Source organism: Suncus etruscus, chromosome 17 (genome assembly GCF_024139225.1).
Source record: "Suncus etruscus isolate mSunEtr1 chromosome 17, mSunEtr1.pri.cur, whole genome shotgun sequence".
Taxonomy (NCBI): domain Eukaryota; kingdom Metazoa; phylum Chordata; class Mammalia; order Eulipotyphla; family Soricidae; genus Suncus; species Suncus etruscus.
In genome coordinates this window covers 48,271,547-48,293,041 of record NC_064864.1, presented here as the reverse complement: position 1 = coordinate 48,293,041, position 21,495 = coordinate 48,271,547, and the positions used below count along the sequence as shown (strand labels likewise).

The 21,495-nt window shown below is 39.0% G+C and overlaps 1 protein-coding gene and 1 non-coding gene across 2 annotated transcripts in view; one reads left to right on the top strand and one right to left on the bottom strand.

The window, feature by feature from the left end:
• Window positions 1-10,811, bottom strand: part of CFAP58 (cilia and flagella associated protein 58) — a 131,633-nt gene extending 120,822 nt beyond the window's left edge. The window contains exons 1-3 of the mRNA XM_049790426.1: window positions 10,659-10,811; window positions 4,743-5,024; window positions 2,089-2,237 (exon numbers count right to left, since the gene is read on the bottom strand). Of these exons, the coding sequence (XP_049646383.1) occupies window positions 2,089-2,237; window positions 4,743-5,024; window positions 10,659-10,811 (584 nt within the window). The remainder of the gene's footprint in view (window positions 1-2,088; window positions 2,238-4,742; window positions 5,025-10,658) is intronic.
• Window positions 3,550-3,654, top strand: LOC125995391 (U6 spliceosomal RNA). Its single transcript, XR_007490927.1, has one exon. It is a non-coding gene; the product is annotated as a U6 spliceosomal RNA (small nuclear RNA).
• Window positions 10,812-21,495: the final 10,684 nt, after the last annotated feature.

Sequence of the window (21,495 nt, the reverse complement as noted above, 5' to 3'; positions counted from 1 at the left end):
ATACCACAGTGGGCAGGGCATTTGGCTTGTACAACGCTGACCTGGGTTCTATCCTCAGCATCTCATGTGGTCCTCCCAGCTTTCCAGGAGTGATTTTTTTTTTAGCGCAGATCTAGGAGTAACTGGAGCACCACTGGGTGCTCCCCCCCCCAAAAAAAAAGATAAAGGCAAGGTTACAACAAAAGGCCAAAAGCAACATAATGGAGAATTGAATCACACCATTAGAGTTGGGAAGAAGCTCAAAGGAAGAAATGTTGGGGTCCTTGGGAAAGGGGAGGTGAGTACACTAGTGATAGGTGTTATGTTGAACTGTGTGCAGAAGTATTATAAGTTATAGAATCTCAATCAATTTTAAAAAAAATTTTAAGTTGCACTCAAACTCTTCTCCAGAAACAAAACCTCAAATTCTAAGTTCACTATGAAGAGGTAGTACACTTAAGAGGTAGCACACCAAATGTCTTCCATTCCCCTCACCAGGTTCCCATTCTCACTTGAACATCCAGCTGACTGAATCAGTGCCCTCACCTTGCTCTTTAGAAGTGATTCTGATTGTGCTCTAGCAAGTAGAACCCATATTAAGAATATATTCTCGGGCCTGGAGAGATAGCACAGCGGCATTTGCCTTGCAAGCAGCTGATCCAGGACCAAAGGTGGTTGGTTCAAATCCCGGTGTCCCATATGGTCCCCGTGCCTGCCAGGAGCTATTTCTGAGCAGACAGCCAGGAGTAACCCCTGAGCACTGCCGGGTGTGGCCCAAAAACCAAATATATATATATATATTCTTTAATTGTTTATCCTATTCTCTTCACCATCCCAATCCCTAAACTTAGAATTCCCAATAAGTATGCATATATGCATCTAGAAAGCATAGAAAAAAACAAGGCAACAACAAGATTCAGTCAAGGATTCCAAAAGGAGCTCTCCTCACTTATGACTTCTTAGCTAATGCAAGGCGCTGCATGCCCTACACACACTCTTCCTTCTAGAAGCTAACAGTGTCCATATAGAGAAGTACATAGCAAATACAAAATGATCAGTGCCATATGGGAAATGGATGTTGGGTCCCCTGGTCACTCTTTAGCCTGTGTTGGGATGGGGAGGAATTGGAACAGAAATTTTGCTGTTGATGAAGTGAAGATTGTGTTTACAATTAATTTTGAAGGATGTATAATGTTCAAGACAAAAAATTGGGGAGGGGGGAAGGTGTTACTGGTATACAAAAAAGTCTGTTCAAACATATGAGCTGTGACATGAAACTAGCAAGACTGACTGGGACAGACCTATGAAGAGCTCTGAAAGCTATGTTCAATTCTTTGTTTTTAAGCACGGGCAGGTGCATGCAAGTAGAGCATGCAAGTACACATTTAAGAAGCATAAATCTGGAATGCAATACATGGTGAAAAAGAAAGAGAAGAGTCTTCCTGATAAAGATTGGAACAGCACTTAGGAATCTGTTACTAAACCTAGCTTAGCCACCTCTGCCATCAGGAGAAAAACAAATGATACTGAGAAGACTAAACCAATAAGCCAAAACTTAAAAGAAGAAAAATAAAAAAGAGGAAACTCCACTTCTATTCCTGAAACTCTTAAAGGAGTACACAGGATAAAATCCCATTAATTGGGGAGGCTGAGAATATGGTCATAAAGGCAACTGCTCTAATCCAAACAGTTTCAAGTGAAATAAATCTTAGATCATCTGGAAACTGCAGTTTTTATTCTTTAAAAGAGAAAATGACAAGTTTAATATAACCACAAATTAGACATTTTTGAGTATGAAGTAATACAAAGGAAAACAGAAAGAGAAAGCAGTCTTTAGAGACACAAGAAAGGAGAGTACAGTATTACAAAAAAATGTTCAGGATTTGATATCTTTACTGTGAACCTCCCACCTTCCTAGCAGGTGGCCCCTTAGTCTTGTACTATAATCTTCATTTGGAGTTTTCATCTGTGGCCATCTTGGAATATCCTAGGGATCCACCAAGGGTCATATAGGAGAAAGGCTGTTCTAAACATAATAGCAAGCTCCAGACTGTCTGTTGAAGAAGGCTTCTGTAAGAGTAAGTTTAGTATCAAGAAGGTGTGTCCTACTTGCTATCCTGGTCCAGCGACAGTCCAGACCCTTGCTCCACCAGTTTGGTCAAGCTCACTATTTCTTCTCTCAGGGCAAGAATTGTGTCCTTCGCCTTCTGTTCTTTATCATAGGCTATGTCCACCATCTTCCAGGCCTTTTCAATTTCCTAGATGGGCCATGGGATATGAGTAAGAACCACCACATAAGGATGCAGATGCAAAATAAGCAAGGGTAATAAAAATTATTGTAGATTAGCCATTTAGAGGAAGCAAGAAGATGTATAGCCTATTATGCAGAAAATATACATTGACTTGTTGAATTTTCACTGTGAGCTACTCAATCCTGAATAGCAGTTTTAAAGAGGGATACTGGCAGTATTTTTTTGTGTGTGTGTATGTAGCCATGGGCTTACATACTGAAGCTAGGGGGATTATGTCTAATAAAGACGTTAAAAGAGGATTGCAAAAATGAAAAATGTAAGCTTAGGTACTTTCCAAGTCCAGATACTTTATAGAGGTGTGGGGGAGGGGAGTTTTATCACATAAAGAACAGCTAAGTCTTGGACCCAACACCCTAAATCTGAAGTTCTTGTTAGATTCCAAATAAAAAAATTTTCCTTGTGTTTCAAGTGAGCTCCTAGATAAACTTTAGAATAATCTGTCAGAAGACAATCTTTACTATTATTTAATTATATACAATTGTCTTGATAAAATTCTGAAAACTCTTATCAAATGTGTGTGCGTGCTTGCGTGCGTGCGTGCGTGCGTGCGTGCGTGCGTGCGTGTGTGTGTGTGTGTGTGTGTGTGTGTGTGTGTCTCCACTCAGGGATCATTTCAATGGGGCTCCAGAAAATATGTGCTTTTGGGAATTAAACCCAGTTGGCAAGCACCATAATCACTGTATTATCTCTTCGGTTCTCCAATGTATGTATATTTAAAAAGAATAGCAAGGAATAATAACAATGACTCAGCCAGCTTTATCTTCTATACTACTATGAAATTCAATGTGTGCAATATTAAATAAATATTGAAAAGAGAAAGTTTGTGAACAGTGCACAGTAAAAGTTGCAATGGCCCTGAGTTTTACCCTGCCATAACATTTCTTGCAAAATTCTGTCAAGTAGAATGTGAATCTTTTATAGGTAAGACACTATAAAGCATAAGTAAAAAAAAAAATAAGTTCTATTTTTATGTTAACAAAGAATAAAATGAGTGGAAGAGAGTGCAAGAAATTCATGCCAACTATCACATTACCAAGTTGAATGATTCTGGAGCAGTGATATCCCGTAATGCAGAATTTCAAAACAAATATCAGTTTAGTGATATGTCTTTATGTAGCAACCACATATACTATTTTCAGAGGAAATTAATGATATTTAATGAAATATATATAAATTTTGTCCAAATCAACTTCCCCAGCTAGATTTTAAATATTTCATTACTTTTATTTCCAGTTCTTATTTATAAGTGGTTTTTATAGTGCTTACTTCGGCAGCACATATACTAAAATTGGAATGATACAGAGAAGATCAGCATGGCCTCTGCACAAGAATGACATGCATTCATGAAGCATTCCATATTTAAAAAAAAAATAAGTGTTTTATATAATAAAATTTTATGTAGGTATTTCATCAAGAAGAAGAAAATTACATTTTAAATTTGTTGCTGGAGAATTAGTACAGTGGGTAAGGACGTTTGTCTTGCATGCAGCTAACTTGCATTCAATCCCTGGCACCCTATGTGGTTTCCTAAACTGCACCAGAAGTAATCCCTGGACAGTTTGTAGTAAGCCCCGAGGACAATGAGGTGTGGCCCAAAAAGTCCAAAAGGCCCAACTAGGTGTGGCCCAAAAAGGCATGTTTAATTGCATTATATCAAAGGAATTATCTTAAAATGTTGCAAGTTGTTTATGACTAGAGTTTTCATTACAAGGTAGAATATCTTAATCTTATATCACACACCAGGTGTGACCCAAAAACAAAAAACAAATTTAAAATATTGAACTACAGAGATGGCTCACAGGGCTGGAGCATAAGCATTATACTCTGAAGGCCTGGGTTCATCCCCTACTCTACAAGTTCCCCCAAAACTGCTGGAAGTCACCCGTAAACAGCAGAAAGTAACAAAATCCAGCTGGTATGACCCCCTCCAACAAAAAATTAAACTGTAAATCAAAACAATACTTCCTCCCCAGACTGAATCCTCAATCTCCTATTATGAGGAATTGAAAGATTAAGATAAAAGAAAAGGCAACAGAAAAAATAATAATGAAAATTAGCACCTGGGCATTTTCAAGGTAATCTCTCCTAAACAGTACATAAATAATAAATATGCTAATGTCTTTAACTGGCTATCACCATGGGATATTGAATTACTCATCTTGCCTCAAACAAGACATACTAAAATAAAAGTTAAAGCATGATATATCTTAATTTCTAAATATTAATTTGGAATTTATAATTAAATGTCATTTCCAATTATTTTTGCTAACTCAATATTTCCTGGAAACATTATTCCCGGGGTATAATGGATATATAAGTCAAGTCATTTTTTACTTAATAATTCTTTTGCTGCAAGCCTAGAGCTGCCAATATAATGAAAGGATGGGGCATTAAATATAGGATACATTTATGATAACTCCCTTCTGGTTTAGTTTCTCCAAGATTCCTGACCTTCTTCAGGGATGCGATGGTGGTCTGATCATCCTGAGAGAGCTTCAGGGCAGTGGCGACCTTTGCAGAATTCACCACAATCTCAGCATTGAGCTCTCTGCATTTGGCCATCAGACGCTTCTCATTATCATAAGACTTTTTCAAGACTGTATGCAGTTTTTCATATTCAATCCTGAATTTTTCCAAGCTTTTGTCTCCTGAAAGTTCACTGAGAACCTCCTGAAAATCTCTCTCGATTTCTTCAAATGCCATTTCTTCCACCACTGCCTTCTCACTCTTTTCCTGTACATAAGAGCAAGAATGTGAATGAGCATTGCAGCATTTGCACCATAATTAATCACAGGTTACTACTGACCACGTGGAGTTGTCAAGGATTAGATTACATGAGATAATTTAAGCTTGCAAACAGTAGGCACTTGCTAAGTTTTGGTAGCTCTAATGATTCTTCTAAACCTTGATCTCTTCATTCCATTTCACTTCTATTTGCTACCAGGACTGCTAGGAAAAGCATGGCATGTTAAAGTCACAAAGGTTATACTGATAAGTACCATTAAATGATGGTACTCTGGATAAAACCTATCTGAAAAATGAAACATACTCCTAAGAGATCACCTTTATCATTTTTATCCATTAAGTTAGGTTAGGTGATCCTAACCTAAAATTATATGATATACAGGACCATTATATTTCAATTGAAAGGGAGGTAGGATTTGGACATAGAAGCATAGCCAGGAAAAAAACATGTGAAGATGAAGGCAAAAACAAGCCAAGGAAATCTAAGGACTGTGAGCTACAACCAGAATCTAGGAAGAGTCAAGGAGAAAGTCTCTGGGAGTACGGACCCCCACAACACCTTGATTTTATGCTTCAAGACCCCTAACCAGTGCGACAATACTTGCTTTAAATCACCCAATTTGTGATGCCTTGACTTTTCTAGCAAACAAATACACCTACTTCTTGATAAATATAGTACAATTATTTTAGTATTTTTAATGGTTAAGATAAGTATTTATCAAATACTGTCTGCTATATGTAATTTGGAACATTGAAGCCTGTGGCAATACTGTATTATCAATGGGATAGCATTTCTTTACCAAACAGTATCAATAAACAGATCTTCCTCATAAAACCCAAATATTAATGGCCAATGGGGATAAGTACCAAGATTACAAAATTTTCTAACTTGATAGTTGACATAGTAGATTCAAAATTCTATGAGGTCCTACAGTAAAAAGGAATTGTGCTCAGCAGCAAGTTAGAGCATATTTCAAGAAGAAAGTAATGTCTGTTCAGGTCCAAATGATATGGAGAAATGTATAACAAAATTTTAGGCAAAGCAGATATCTAAACACCTGCACAGTATTTCATTCTATAGATGTACCATAGTTTATTAACTCATCTATACTAAGGCACTTGGGTTGTTTCCAGATTCTGGCTATTGTGAATAACACTGCAATGACATTATGAAATTTACTTATACATGGGTAGACATGGTGAGTATTATACTGAGAGAAATGAGCCAAAGGCAGGGGGACAGACTTAGAATGATCACACTCAACTATGAGATACAAAAATAGTATGAGAACAAATTATCTGGACAAGAACAATCCTTTTTACTAAAAGGACAAAAATATAGGACAAAAGATATGTGTGATACGCATGATACCCCCTTAGTAAAAGTATTGCAAGCCACAGTGTCTAAAAGGAAAAAAAGAGAGAAGGACAGAGAGAGAAAGAGTAAAAGAAAGAGAAAGAGGGAAAGAGAAGTAAGATGTCTGCCATTGATACCAATAGGGGTAGGGAGAATGGGAGGACATTGATGGTGGAAACTGAAGAAGGGATTAGTGTTGAAACATTATAAGACTGAAACTCAACAATCAGCAACTTTTTAACTCTATCTCATGGTCATTTTTTTTTTGGTTACTCCTGGCTCTACGCTCAGAAATTGTTCCTGGCAGGCTGGAGGACCATATGGGATGCAGGGATTCGAACCACCGTCCTTCTCCATGCAAGGCAAATTACCCTGCCTTCCATGCTATCTTTCTGGCCTCTCTCATGGTCATTTAATAAAAAAAAAAGATATCCAACTTTTGAGATGTTAGGATGTTCAAGTTATTTGAGACAAGCATTCTACTTCTCTCACTTATTAAGATTGTCATGATAGGGGCCAGAGAGATAGCATGGAGGTAAGGCATTTGCCTTTCATGCAGAAGGTCATCGGTTCGAATCCTGGCATCCCATATGGTCCCCCATGCCTGACAGGGGCAATTTCTGAGCATGGAGCCAGGAGTAAGCCCTGAGCACTGGCGGGTTTAACCCAAAAACCACACACAAAAAAAAAAAGATTGTCATGATAGTTGTTAGTGTAGTTATTTCTCTAACTGCATCACTACTCTGTGGTGAGCTTCATATTGTGAGCCAGTCCTTCCTGCCTTCAACTCTATTGTCTCTGGAGATTATTACAATAATGTCCTTAATTTTTCTTAAAGCCCATAGATCAGTGAGACTATTTTGTGTCTATCTCTCTCCCTCTGACTTATTTCACTCAACATAATAGATCCCATGTACATCCACGTATAGGAAAATTTCATGACTTCATCTTTTGATGGCTGCATAATATTCCATTGTGTATTTGTACCACAGTTTCTTTAGCCATTCATCTGTTGAAGGGCATCTTGGTAGTTTCCAGAGTCTGGCTATTGTAAATAGTGCTGCTATGAATATAGGTGTGAGGAAGGGATTTTTGAATTGTATCTTCATATTCCTAGGGTTGGAAAGGGAGGAAGGTATTCATGGTAGAAATGTTGCACTGACTAAAGCCCAATTAAATCATGCTTGTAATCATGGTGCTTAACTAAAGATTTTATATATGAAAAAAAAACTCATGGGAGCTTGCTACCATCAAAAACGTGTGTTTAAAAAGTATCACCATACTCTGTTTATTTTAATTAAAGCTATTTTCTTTTGTAATTTAAATTTTATATAAATATTTCATGACTTTCTTTCAAAGTTATTTTACCTCAATACTATTTCAGTAAGTGTATCTTATGGCTATTTCCCCAGATCTTGAAATGAGGAATTTAAAAAATGGTCAATTTGCCCCTTGTTGAGGATAATTTTTATGTGTTCTATATTATACAAAGATACATTTTTAATATTATAAAAATGTAAGTTTGTTTTCAGAATGAATTACCTAAACATGTACTTTCACTAAAAAATAAGATGTTCGACCTGTGTACTGGACAGGGCTTTCTGCATTGCCCTTTAATTGTGAGTTGAAATTAGAGGATGCTCCACACCATCCTGACTTCAATGTAGGATATACAGATTCCAGGATCTTCAGTACAGATACATGATACCAACAACAGAGACTGTGTGAAAAATAGAACTGTATTGGCACTACAGACAATGACCTGGATTGGACAAACTAGTTTGCCTGGAGCCTAGAATTGGTCTTATGTCAGGAAACTTCAGGGGTAGGGTCTCCTTGTATTTAGGCCAAGGCTTTTCTTTTCCATGTCCCCCATACTTTGGTGGGTCTATGCAAATGATAATAGCCACTCTAACACCGTTTTTACTGTGCTCTTTTGACTCTAAACCTTAAAAAAAAAACCACTTAAACTTTTGGGGTTAACTTAAACTAATATGCATGTGCATGGAAATGTAAGGAGTTACATACATTTTATGGCTGTAGATTGCTTTGTGTTCCGCTAAGAAAATTTATAATGTACTACAATCTGGGGTTTTGAGGGACAAAGTAATTGTACATGGGTTCTGTTTTAACTTTCTTTGATTGTAAGTTTAAAATTAAGGTGTCAGCAGGGGGATTTCTTCTGAGAACTCTATTTTTGGGTGATTGTCCTTCCACTATAACTTTACCTTGTCCTCTTTCTTTGCATCATTGTTCACATAATTAAAAATAAAAGAAAAAAAAAAGATGTTCAAGTTATGGGATAGGAAGGGTTGGGGTGGAGGGGAAAAGCTCAAGTTAGCTGAAACACAAGTATGGAAAGGAGAAAAAGAAAACTAGAGAGGGAGTAAATGACAGACAATGAAGACCCTGAATGGGATTTAAGGAACATGGAGTTAATTCTATAGACCATAAGGAATCACTCAAGACTTATGAGTAAAGAACTGCAATGAAACAAAAGAATTCTCTGATATTTGCAAGATAGGCATTTATATTCTATAGTGGACCATGGCTTCAAAACACAATTGCTAAGCTGAAAAATCACTGAAGGCCGGAGAGATAGCATGGAGGTAAAGCATTTTCCTTGCATGTAGAAAGTTGATGGTTCGGGCTGGAGAGATAGCATGGAGGTAAGGCGTTTGCCTTTCATGCAAGAGGTCATCGGTTCGAATCCCAGCGTCCCATATGGTCCCCCGTGCCTGCCAGGAGCAATTTCTGAGCATGGAGCCAGGAGTAACCCCTGAGCACTGCCGGGTGTGACCCAAAAACCACAAAAAAAAAAAAAAAAAAGAAAAGAAAGTTGATGGTTCAAATTCCGGCATCCCATATGGTCCCCTGAGCATTCCAGGAGCAATTTTTGAACATAGAGCCAGGAATAGCCCCTGAGTGCTACCAGGTGCTACCTCCCCCCAAAAAAAAAATCACTGAGGACATCTCTAACCCCAATAGAGTAAAACTCAAGTTGATCTCAAAGATATTTAAGTAAGTATGTTAGTCATATTTAGACAAGCCCATTTTGTCCAAGTTTTCATTTGTTTGGGGGGGGAGGCATGTCAAATAAAAAGGCACCCTTCCCACTGTATTATCTCTTCATATTTTTAGTTTTCCAAAACGTCTCAACTACTGATTAAATTCCTAAAGATGACATGCAAGCAAAACAGAGTTCACATCTTAAAATAGATGTGGAGTCACAAACAAAAACTAAAACACTTTTGTATAACAACATTTGTTCTGATGTTAAACTCAACAGAGTTTTCCTTTCTGACTAAAAGCAGATTATTGCCAAGATCACAATATAGAAATTCCACAAAGGAGAGAAAATCATATTAAGGAAATATGATGCTGCTACTGCTCTGTGCTTTCCCCTTGTCGATGCTAAACATGAGCACACACAAAAATTTATCACAGCAATGTTCTCACCTCTATCCCTGTAAAAGGTATTAACATCAGCACTTGATCACCAGCCTACTGATTTGTTTGCAGGCCAAGTTTTCCCTGTATACTTGGCATTAGCACAGGAATAGGAAACTATCAAAGAAAAAAAAGTTTCAAAAAAACTTTGAATAAACTTTGAATAAGGCGGAGTTTTCATGTCATTTACAAATATACTGCTGTATCTGGAGCGAAGAGCTTTATTTATAAGTAAAGCCAAGGTCCAAAGAGAGAATTCAACACACCAAGCATATGCTTTGCATGAGGAATGCCTGGTTTATTCACTGTATGTAGCCAAGAGTAGTCACTGAAAATAATAAAATAAATTAAAATGTATTACTACTAAATGCAAAGGAAAAGATGATCTTTTAGCTTTGACCAATTACATTTGTTATCTACACTCTAACACATATAATGGAGATTAGAGACAGAAAAAATGAAAAGATTAAGGGTTGCAGATGTACTAGAACAGTTTTCAAATTCAGCAAGTCACAAATGTGAACAGGTTGAAACCCAACCTACAGAAATAAAAAGGGTGGAAACCACTGGTGTGGAGCAGGCAAGAAACTAGAAGTAGAGACGAAGGAATGATGGTTATTAGGGGAACCAGTGCTGGCTTCATATAATTTAATATATGCAACTGTCCAAAGGCCCCAAGCGTGAGGAATCAGTGAGGGACCTCCCTCTAGGTTTAAAGTTCTACTGTCAGTTCTGTAACAAGATTTACAAGATTTTCATTTCTCAGGAGGCCTTGAAAAGAGCAGAGCTGGTCCTGCTGGGAATAAAGAGATAACTGACATTGGTGGATGGATCTGATCCATGAAATCTTTAGAAGTGGGTCCATGAAGGTCATGCCAGAGACCTGAGACTGTCGAAGTTATGAGGATACTACTGGACAGACAATGGTCATTGAACTTGGTCACAGACATGAGGCGGAAGACGGCCATGAACTAGACCAGAGTTTTTCAACCACTGTGCCGTGGCAACACTAGTGTGCCATGAACTATTGCCTGGTGGTGCCGTGGAAAAGAATTCCAATTTCATTCATAACATGTAGCTTCAGTTCACAAATAGACCAATCCTTCGACTCTAATGATTTATTTCATAATAAAGTAATCATAATTTCTTTGTGTTTCTTTGATTCCTATTCAAAAGAATTACTTTCTATATATGTGTGTATACATTATATAGGCACAGAGTTAAATTTTTTTTAACATTTTCTAATGGTGGTGTGCCTCGTGATTTTTTTCCCTGAAAAAAGGGTGCCTTTGCACATATATATATATATTTATATGTTTATCATGTCTTGTTTTGTATGTTAGCATGTTGACTCTAAAGATTTCATGGATCAGATCCATCCACCAATGTCAATTATCTCTTTATTCCAGGTAGGACCAGCTCTGTTCTTTTCAAGGCCTCCTGAGAAATGAAAATCTTGTAAATCTTGTTACAGTTGAAAAACACTGAACTAGACTATGCAGGACAGACTGGAGGCTAGACCTGGACCATGAGTGTGATGTGTCAGTGCTACCTATCAATAGGCCAGGGCGATGAGCTCCAGGGCCTGATGAAGGTGAATCCTTTAACCTGATGAAGGTAAAGCTGATGATCAAATAAATGACAAGGAACCAGCTGAGCTGATGAGCCCGCCTGAAGAGAACTCAGGGATGCCACCTTCTTGCTCTGCACCATCAGTGAGGCTTCAAGGTTCCTACACCGACCTTTCTGGTCAGACCACCTCATAAGAGACTCCGAACTGAGGGGCTCAGGGGGATCCAGCTTTCCTTCAACACTTAGCTCGGAGGCGAGCAGGGAGGAGGTAAAGAGGGATGGGAAGAAACACTGAATGTGACCCGGGATTGGGCACCAGAGGCGATCAAGGGGGTTCGGGGTAAAGGGAAAGGCGCGGGCTCCTGACCTCAGTCATCTTGACGCGCTCTGGGGGGCGGCCTCAGAGGCTGCTGTGGAGATCTCAGAAAGTGGGCCGGAGTCTGAGGAAGGGGCTGTATAATATCCCCCGGCGTCTAAAACGGCGCCACGTTTGTTTTCTAGATTTGGGGAGGGTTTTATTATTTTTTGGTCCCGCTGGTGTCTGAAACCCGGCACTCGGCGCGTCTTCCGGTCGCCTAGCAACAGCCAGGCCCGCAGAAGGAGGGCGGGAGTTCCAAAGGGGCGGAGCCTCTGAGGCGGGTTCCTCCAGTGATATGCAAATGAGTGGTGGGCGTGTGTTTATTCATGAGGGGGCGGTGCTTCTGGGAGGCTGGGCTAAGCACCTGCGCAGTGAGTGCCCTGAGGTTAGGAATTTAGCCGCAGGCAAAGGGAGGCAAAGAGGGACTAGGCAGGCAGTCCTGAGGCTGAACGGGACTTCAGGAGGGGTGGCAAAGAAACAGGCGAGGAGTAACTTTTACAAGGCTCTGAATGAGGGAAGATTCGGAGGCCAAAGAAGGAAAAGAAAGTGGGTCCTCCTCTAAGGATGAGAAAACTAGAGGGGGGGAGAAGGAGAAGGAGGGAGGAAAGAAGAGAGGAGGAGAGGGGAAGGGAGGGGAGGAAAAGGAAGAGGAGAGGAGAGAAGAGAAAAGGAAAGGAAAGGAGGGAAGGGGAGCAGAGGGGAGGAGAGGAGAGGGCGAGAGTGGGAGAGAGGAGGAGGGAGAGAGAAGGGAGAGAGAAGGGAGAGAGGGGGAGAGGGGAGGAGAGAGAGACGGACAGAGACAGAGACAGAGAGAGTGATAGAGACAGACATAGACAGGAGGAGAAGAGAAGAAGAGAAGAGAAGAGAAGAGAAGAGAAGAGAAGAGAAGAGAAGAGAAGAGAAGAGAAGAGAAGAGAAGAGAAGAGAAGAGAAGAGAAGAGAAGAGAAGAGAGGAGAGGAGAGGAGAGGAGAGGAGAGGAGAGGAGAGGAGAGGAGAGGAGAGGAGAGAGGGGAGGGGAGGGGAGGGGAGGAGGGGAGGGGAGGGGAGAGGAGAGGAGGGGAGGGGAGAGGAGAGGAGGGGAGGGGAGGGGAGGGGAGAGGAGGGGAGGGGAGGGAAGAGAGGGGAGGGGAGGGGAGTAGAGGGGAGGGGAGAAGAGGAGAGGGCAAGAGGGAGAGAGGAGGAGGGGAGAAAGAAGAGAGAGAGGGTAAGAGGGGAGGAGAGGGAGAGAAAGAGAGAGAGAGGAAGGGGAAGGAGAGGGAGAGAGTACAGGTACAGTATCAAAACTCCTCACTCATGTTTCTTCCTTCTCCATCTTCCTGCCACCCCCTTTAAACTTCAGGGAATAGCACTAACTAAATGCCTTGGTTCATGAAATGTTCAGGACGCCTCTCCTATTTTATTTTCTCCCTTGTCCCTGTCTTCCCTTACTCTTCCACATAGGCATCTGGGCTCCACTGTTGGTAGAGAGCATTGAATAAAGGATTGCATTTTCATTAGTGAAAAGTTGTTTAATTTAATACTGATACTGGACTTGGAATCATCACATTTTCTTCACTGTTTTCGCTCAACATGCTTTTAAGAATTGATCCCTATTTAACATGGGATCGTTATCCATTCATTGCTTCTGACTGCGGTTCATAGCATTCTGTAGCCACATCTGCCTGATTCGGCTCCCATTCCCAAGTGATGGCTATCAAAATTGCCTAATCTCTCCCGTGCCACTAGCAATGCAGCAATGGTCACCATTGTTGATGCTCCCATATGAGTCTGTATACAAGTTTCTTTGGAAAAAAATATATATGCATATGTGTATATAGTTTATTCCTCCTTAGAAAAGTGAAATTGTTAAAGCTACAGAAGTGCATGGAACCATCACATTCAGTTATGTAAATGTCCTGTCCCTAGGGGCCAGTGGGGCCTGAAAAACAATTAAGAGCCCCTTTCCCATGTCCTGTGAGCTACTAGAGGAAATGTGTCCTTTCTCCCCCACAGAGCTCGGTCCTTTAATCAAGCCAGAAGCCTACAAAACTGACTGTCCAAACTGAATCTACCCAATCTATCAAATTCATCTACCCAATGGTGGGCACAATAGCACCGTGACTAGTAATCTGATTGGAACCTGGGTACTTAGCCAAGTACTGTTAGATCACTCCCCCATAATTGTGCCTTTTTTTTTTTTTTTTTTTTTTTTTTTTTTTTTTTTTTTTTTTTTAGAATTACTCTTATTTTTATTTTTATTGTGATCAAAGTGAATTACAATTCTTTCACAGTAATATTTGAGGCACAGAGTGACAATGAATGAGGGGCATTCCACCATCAGTGTTGTCCTCCCTCCACCCCTGTTTCCAGACTGCATCCCACATCTCCCTCCTTTACTCCCGTAATGCTCGTGCAACTGTTCCCCCTTTGTATAGCTTGCTGTAGGTTGGGTATCGATTCCATTGTCATTGACTTTGGATTTGATATTCATGTCTGATCAGTTTTTATTTCCACCAAATGAACATACTATGGTTTGGTGTTGGTTCCATCCATTTTCCCCCTCTTTGTGTGTTTTTTGGATCACAACCAGCAGTGCTGAGGACTTACTTCTGATTTTCTGCTCAGGGATCACTGCTAATGGGACTCTTGGGATTATATATGTTGCCAAAACTCTATCTTGGGTTGGTCATATTGCAAGGCAAGTGACCTATCGCTCTTACTATCACTTTAGGCCCTAGAATTACTTTTTTAAAAGTCAAATAATTTTTAATTTAAAGCATTATAATTTACAAAATTATTCATAATTACGTTTTAGACAGAATATTTCAGCACCAATCCCACCACCAGTACCAACCTCCCTTTACTAATGTTCCCAGAATCCATCCTATACCTCTCCCACACTCCAGCCTGTCATTACAACAGATACATTTTTAAGTTTAGTTGTTAAAGTTTAGGTCTCATGATTTCATTTTTGTTGACTCTGTGGTTTGAATATTTAGTTCTGTTCTTTCCTTAATACCACCAATGCACCTGAGACCCTTGACCCCTGTTCTCTATTACTTCACATCTATCTTTTCCCTCCTTTATTCAATTTCTTTTTTTCTCATTATACATTATTTCTCTCTGCCAAGAGTGTTCTTGGCAACCCCATTCAAACCATTGCATTCATTCGTGCAATTATTCTAAATACCACATATAAGTGATACACCCCAGATTTACTTTTTAAAAATGATTGTAACTTCTTACCTCTAGCATGCAGGCTTGCTTTGCTGTTCTTACTGGGTAGAGTTTCATGAGACCCAACAAATTGATGAGATATTAATTCTTATATATTCCATGATCAAGAAAAAAAATTGCAGCTATTTGGTGGGACCAAATTTGTTCTACATCATGAACTCCCAGGGACTATTATTCAAAAGAGAATGTCTCTTTTCTATATATTTATCCAACCTCAACAAGAATGATTTCTTTAGATTATATTCCAGAAGAGGAATATTAAATAATAAATTTTTAATGAAAACAGTATGTTAGATTTTTTTGTTTAAAAAATTAAATTGAACTACCATTGGTATACAGAAGTCCCACAGTGGGCATGTATTGAAAGGAAAGGAAATCAGGAACTTGAAGTGGGGTTGAGTAAATTAAATTTTGTGTACAAAATTGTGTACAAAATGTGGTAATATATTTAGCAAGATTTTAATGTAAAAATATGTTGATGTGTATACATATAATAAAGCTTCAAACACATATACAAGCAAGTACTTTTATATGTTAATTAATACTATTGTGATATAAATTTGCAATTAATATGAGTTAAATCATCACTTTATATAACTTAAATTTGCATAATAGTATGCCAATACATCTCAAAATAAAAATGAAAAAATAGTAGGTACAGTATAAAATTATAAATAAAAACAAACAGTTGGAGCTCTTCTCTCAAGACATTGTATGAATCATCTTACTTTTTCTCTTAGTTGATTTTTGTTATAAATATACCTGACACATTACAGAAATACATTTTAAATGTATTTAAATGTATCATATGTATTTAATGTATCATAAGTTATGTATGCTTTGTATTTTTGTTTTTACAAGTCCATATTTACTCTATTCATTAAGTCTGTTTATTTTCTTTCTTACTTGCATTAATAGGTTACTACAATTTTTTAATAATTATTTTAATTAAAAACTGGTTAAAAATTGTTAATGGTTGAGTTTCAATCATAGAATTTATACCTCCCTTCACCAGCAGACATTTCCTGCCACCAATGTCCCCACTTTTATTCCCACTTACCCATTCTCCCATCTGCCTCTGGGCACTGTGGTTTGCACTATTGTTTTTTTTTTTTTTTTTGATTTTTTTTTTTCTTTTTTTTTTTTTTTTAATTTTTTTTTTTATTTAAACACCTTGATTACATACATGATTGTGTTTGGGTTTCAGTCATAAAAGGAACACCACCCATCACCAGTGCAACATTCCCATCACCCAAGTCCCAAATCACCCTCCTCCCCACCCAACCCCCGCCTGTACCCTAAACAGGCTCTACATTTCCCTCATACATTCTCAATATTAGGACAGTTCAAAATGTAGTTATTTCTCTAACTAAACTCATCACTCTTTGTGGTGAGCTTCCTGAGGTGAGCTGGAACTTCCAGCTCTTTTCTCTTTTGTGTCTGAAAATTATTATTACAAGGGTGTCTTTCATTTTTCTTAAAACCCATAGATGAGTGAGACCATTCTGCGTTTTTCTCTCTCTCTCTGACTTATTTCACTCAGCATAATAGATTCCATGTACATCCATGTATAGGAAAATTTCATGACTTCATCTCTCCTGACAGCTGCATAATATTCCATTGTGTATATGTACCACAGTTTCTTTAGCCATTCATCTGTTGAAGGGCATCTTGGTTGTTTCCAGAGTCTTGCTATGGTAAATAGAGCTGCAATGAATATAGGTGTAAGGAAGGGGTTTTTGTATTGTATTTTTGTGTTCCTAGGGTATATTCCTAGGAGTGGTATAGCTGGATCGTATGGGAGCTCGATTTCCAGTTTTTGGAGGAATCTCCATATCGCTTTCCATAAAGGTTGAACTAGACAGCATTCCCACCAGCAGTGGATAAGAGTTCCTTTCTCTCCACATCCCCGCCAACACTGTTTATTCTCATTCTTTGTGATGTGTGCCATTCTCTGGGGTGTGAGGTGGTATCTCATCGTTGTTTTGATTTGCATCTCCCTGATGATTAGTGATGTGGAACATTTTTTCATGTGTCTTTTGGCCATGCGTATTTCTTCTTTGTCAAAGTGTCTGTTCATTTCTTCTCCCCATTTTTTGATGGGGTTAGATGTTTTTTTCTTGTAAAGTTCTGTCAGTGCCTTGTATATTTTGGAGATTAGCCCCTTATCTGATGGGTATTGGGTGAATAGTTTCTCCCACTCAGTGGGTGGCTCTTGTATCCTGGGCACTATTTCCTTTGAGGTGCAGAAGCTTCTCAGCTTAATATATTCCCATCTGTTAATCTCTGCTTTCACTTGCTTGGAGAGTGCAGTTTCCTCCTTGAAGATGCCTGTAATGTCCTGGAGTGTTTTGCCTATGTGCTGTTCTATATATCTTATGGTTTTGGGGCTGATATCGAGGTCTTTAATCCATTTGGATTTTACCTTTGTACATGATGTTAGCTGGGGGTCTAAGTTTAATTTTTTGCAAGTGGCTATCCAATTGTGCCAACACCACTTGTTGAAGAGGCTTTCCCTGCTCCATTTAGGATTTCCTGCTCCTTTATCAAAAATTAGATGGTTGTATCTCTGGGGAACATTTTCTGAGTATTCAAGCCTATTCCACTGATCTGAGGACCTATCCTTATTCCAATACCATGCTGTTTTGATAACTGTTGCTTTGTAGTACAGTTTAAAGTTGGGAAAAGTAATTCCTCCCATATTCTTTTTCCCAATGATTGCTTTAGCTATTCGAGGGTGTTTATTGTTCCAAATGAATTTCAAAAGTGTCTGATCCACTTCTTTGAAGAATGTCATGGGTATCTTTAGAGGGATGGCATTAAATCTGTATAATGCCTTGGGGAGTATTGACATTTTGATGATGTTAATCCTGCCAATCCATGAGCAGGGTATGTGTTTCCATTTCCGTGTGTCCTCTCTTATTTCTTGGAGCAGAGTTTTATAGTTTTCTTTGTATAGGTCCTTCACATATTTAGTCAAGTTGATTCCAAGATATTTGAGTTTGTGTGGTACTATTGTGAATGGGGTTGTTTTCTTAATGTCCATTTCTTCTTTATTACTGTTGGTGTATAGAAAGGCCATTGATTTTTGTGTGTTAATTTTGTAGCCTGCCACCTTGCTATATGAGTCTATTGTTTCTAGAAGCTTTTTGATAGAGTCTTTAGGGTTTTCTAAGTAGAGTATCATGTCATCTGCAAACAGTGAGAGCTTGACTTCTTCCTTTCCTATCTGGATTCCCTTGATATCCTTTTCTTGCCTAATCGCTATAGCAAGTACTTCCAGTGCTATGTTGAATAGGAGTGGTGAGAGAGGACAGCCTTGTCTTGTGCCAGAATTTAGAGGGAAGGCTTTCAGTTTTTCTCCATTGAGGATAATATTTGCCACTGGCTTGTGGTAGATGGCCTTCACTATATTGAGAAAGGTTCCCTCCATTCCCATCTTGCTGAGAGTTTTGATCAAGAATGGGTGTTGGACCTTATCAAATGCTTTCTCTGCATCTATTGATATGATCATGTGGTTTTTATTTTTCTTGTTATTGATGTTGTGTATTATGTTGATAGATTTACGGATGTTAAACCAGCCTTGCATTCCTGGGATGAAACCTACTTGATCGTAGTGGATGATCTTCTTAACGAGGCATTGAATCCTATTTGCCAGGATTTTGTTGAGGATCTTTGCATCTGCATTCATCAGTGATATTGGTCTGTAATTTTCTTTTTTGGTAGCGTCTCTGTCTGGTTTAGGTATCAAGGTGATGTTGGCTTCATAAAAGCTATTTGGAAGTGTTTCTGTTTGTTCAATTTCATGAAAGAGTCTTGCCAAGATTGGCAGTAGTTCCTCTTGGAAAGTTTGATAGAATTCATTAGTGAATCCATCTGGACCTGGGCTTTTGTTTTTCGGCAGACATTTGATTACTGTTTTAATTTCATCAATGGTGATGGGGGTGTTTAGATATGCTACATCCTCTTCCTTCAACCGTGGAAGATTATAAGAGTCCAAGAATTTATCCATTTCTTCCAGGTTCTCATTTTTAGTGGCGTAGAGTTTTTCAAAGTAGTTTCTGATTACCCTTTGAATCTCTGTCATATCAGTAGTGATCTCTCCTTTTTCATTCCTGATACGAGTTATCAAGTTTCTCTCTCTCTCTTTCTTTGTTAGGTTTGCCAGTGGTCTATCAATCTTGTTTATTTTTTCAAAGAACCAACTTCTGCTTTCGTTGATCTTTCGGATTGTTTTTTGAGTTTCCACTTCGTTGATTTCTGCTCTCAGCTTTGTTATTTCCTTCTGTCTTCCTGTTCTTGGGTCCTTTTGTTGAGCATTTTCTAGTTCTATTAGCTGTGTCATTAAGCTACTCAGGTAAGCTCCTTCTTCCTTCCTGATGTGTGCTTGCAAAGCTATAAATTTTCCTCTCAGTACTGCTTTTGCTGTGTCCCATAAGTTCTGAGAGTTTGTGTCTTTATTGTCATTTGTTTCCAGGAACCTTTTTATTTCCTCCTTGATTTCATCTCGGACCCACTGGTTATTGAGCATGAGGCTGTTTAACTTCCAGGTGTTAAAGTGTTTCTTCTGAGTCCCTTTGGAGTTCACAAATAATTTCAGAGCCTTGTGGTCAGCGAAGGTAGTCTGCAAAATTTCTATCCTCTTGATCTTATGGAGGTATGTTTTATGTGCCAGCATGTAGTCTATCCTGGAGAATGTCCCATGTACATTGGAGAAGAATGTGTATCCAGGTTTCTGGGGATGGAGTGTCCTATATATATCCACTAGGCCTCTTTCTTCCATTTCTCTCCTCAGGTCTAGTATATTCTTGTTGGGTTTCAGTCTGGTTGACCTGTCCAGTGTTGACAAAGCCGTGTTTAGGTCCCCCACAATTATTGTGTTGTTGTTGATATTATTTTTCAGATTTGTCAGCAGTTGTATTAAATATTTTGCTGGCCCCTCATTCGGTGCATATATGTTTAGGAGAGTGAATTCTTCCTGCTCTACGTACCCCTTGATTAATATAAAATGTCCGTCTTTGTCCCTTACAACCTTCCTGAGTATAAAGTTTGCATTATCTGATATTAGTATGGCCACTCCAGCTTTTTTATGGGTGTTGTTTGCTTGGATAACTTTTCTCCAGCCTTTTATTTTGAGTCTATGTTTGTTCTGACTATTCAGGTGCGTTTCTTGTAGGCAGCAGAAGGTTGGATTGAGTTTTTTGATCCATTTAGCCACTCTGTGTCTCTTAACTGGTGCAGTTAGTCCATTGACGTTGAGAGAAAGAATTGTCCTGGGATTTAACGCCATCTTTATTTCAAAATTTGGTGTGTCTTTTGGGTAGTCTTGTCTTAGATTAGGTCTTTCAGTTTTTCTCTTAAGACTGGTTTTGTGTCTGTGAAGTTTCTGAGCTGTTTTTTGTCTGTGAAACCATGTATTCTTCCATCAAACCGGAAAGTGAGTTTTGCTGGGTATAGTATTCTGGGTGAAGCATTCATTTCATTCAGTCTTGTCACAATATCCCACCACTGCTTTCTGGCATTGAGCGTTTCTGGTGACAGGTCTGCTGTAAATCTCAGGGAAGCTTGCTTGAACATGATTTCCCCTTTTGATCTTGCTGTTTTCAGAATTCTGTCTCTATCTGTGGGATTTGTCATTGTGACTAGGATGTGTCTTGGGGTGGTTTTTCTGGGGTCTCTTTTGATTGGTACTCTTCGGGCATGCAGGATTTGATCACATATATTCTTTAGCTCTGGAAGTTTCTCTTTAATGATGTTCTTGACCATTGATTCTTCCTGGAAATTTTCTTCCTGGGTCTCTGGGACTCCAATGATTCTTAAGTTGTTTCTGTTGATCTTATCATAGACTTCTATTTTCGTCTGTTCCCATTCTTTGACTAATTTTTCCATTGTCTGCTCATTTGCTTTAAGTTTTTTGTCCAATCTCTCCTGCTGTATGGAATTGTTATGTATCTCATCTTCCACAGCACCAAGTCTATTCTCAGCTTCTGATACCCTGTCCCAGAGCTTATCCATTTTGTCATTCACTTCGTTTACTGAGTTTTTCAGGCCTGTTAGTTGACATGTTATTTCAGTTTGGAGTTTTGTCATTTCTGCCTTCATATTTTCTTGGTTCTTATTAGTGTTCTGTTCAACTCGATCCATGGTTTCTTGGAGTCTGTTGAGCACCTTCCATATTGCTAGTCTAAAGTCCTTATCTGAGAGGTTGATTAGTTGTTCAGTCATTATCTGGTCCTCAGAATTGTCATCTTCATTCTCTATGTCTGATGCTGGCCTGCGCTGTTTCCCCATTGTCACATTTGTATTGTGGGTTTTTCTACGTGTTGTAGTGGTATTCATTGTCTATATGATGTAGGCAGCACACTCCTCTGGCTCCTCCCTTTCTGGATGGGCTGACTTGCCTCTAAGGGAGGGGAGTCCTCCGTGGATGAAGCCTCACACTGGGTCAAATCTTAGGCCCGAGCATGTAACAGAGAAGACAGTCCAGAGAGAAATGTTTGCTTCT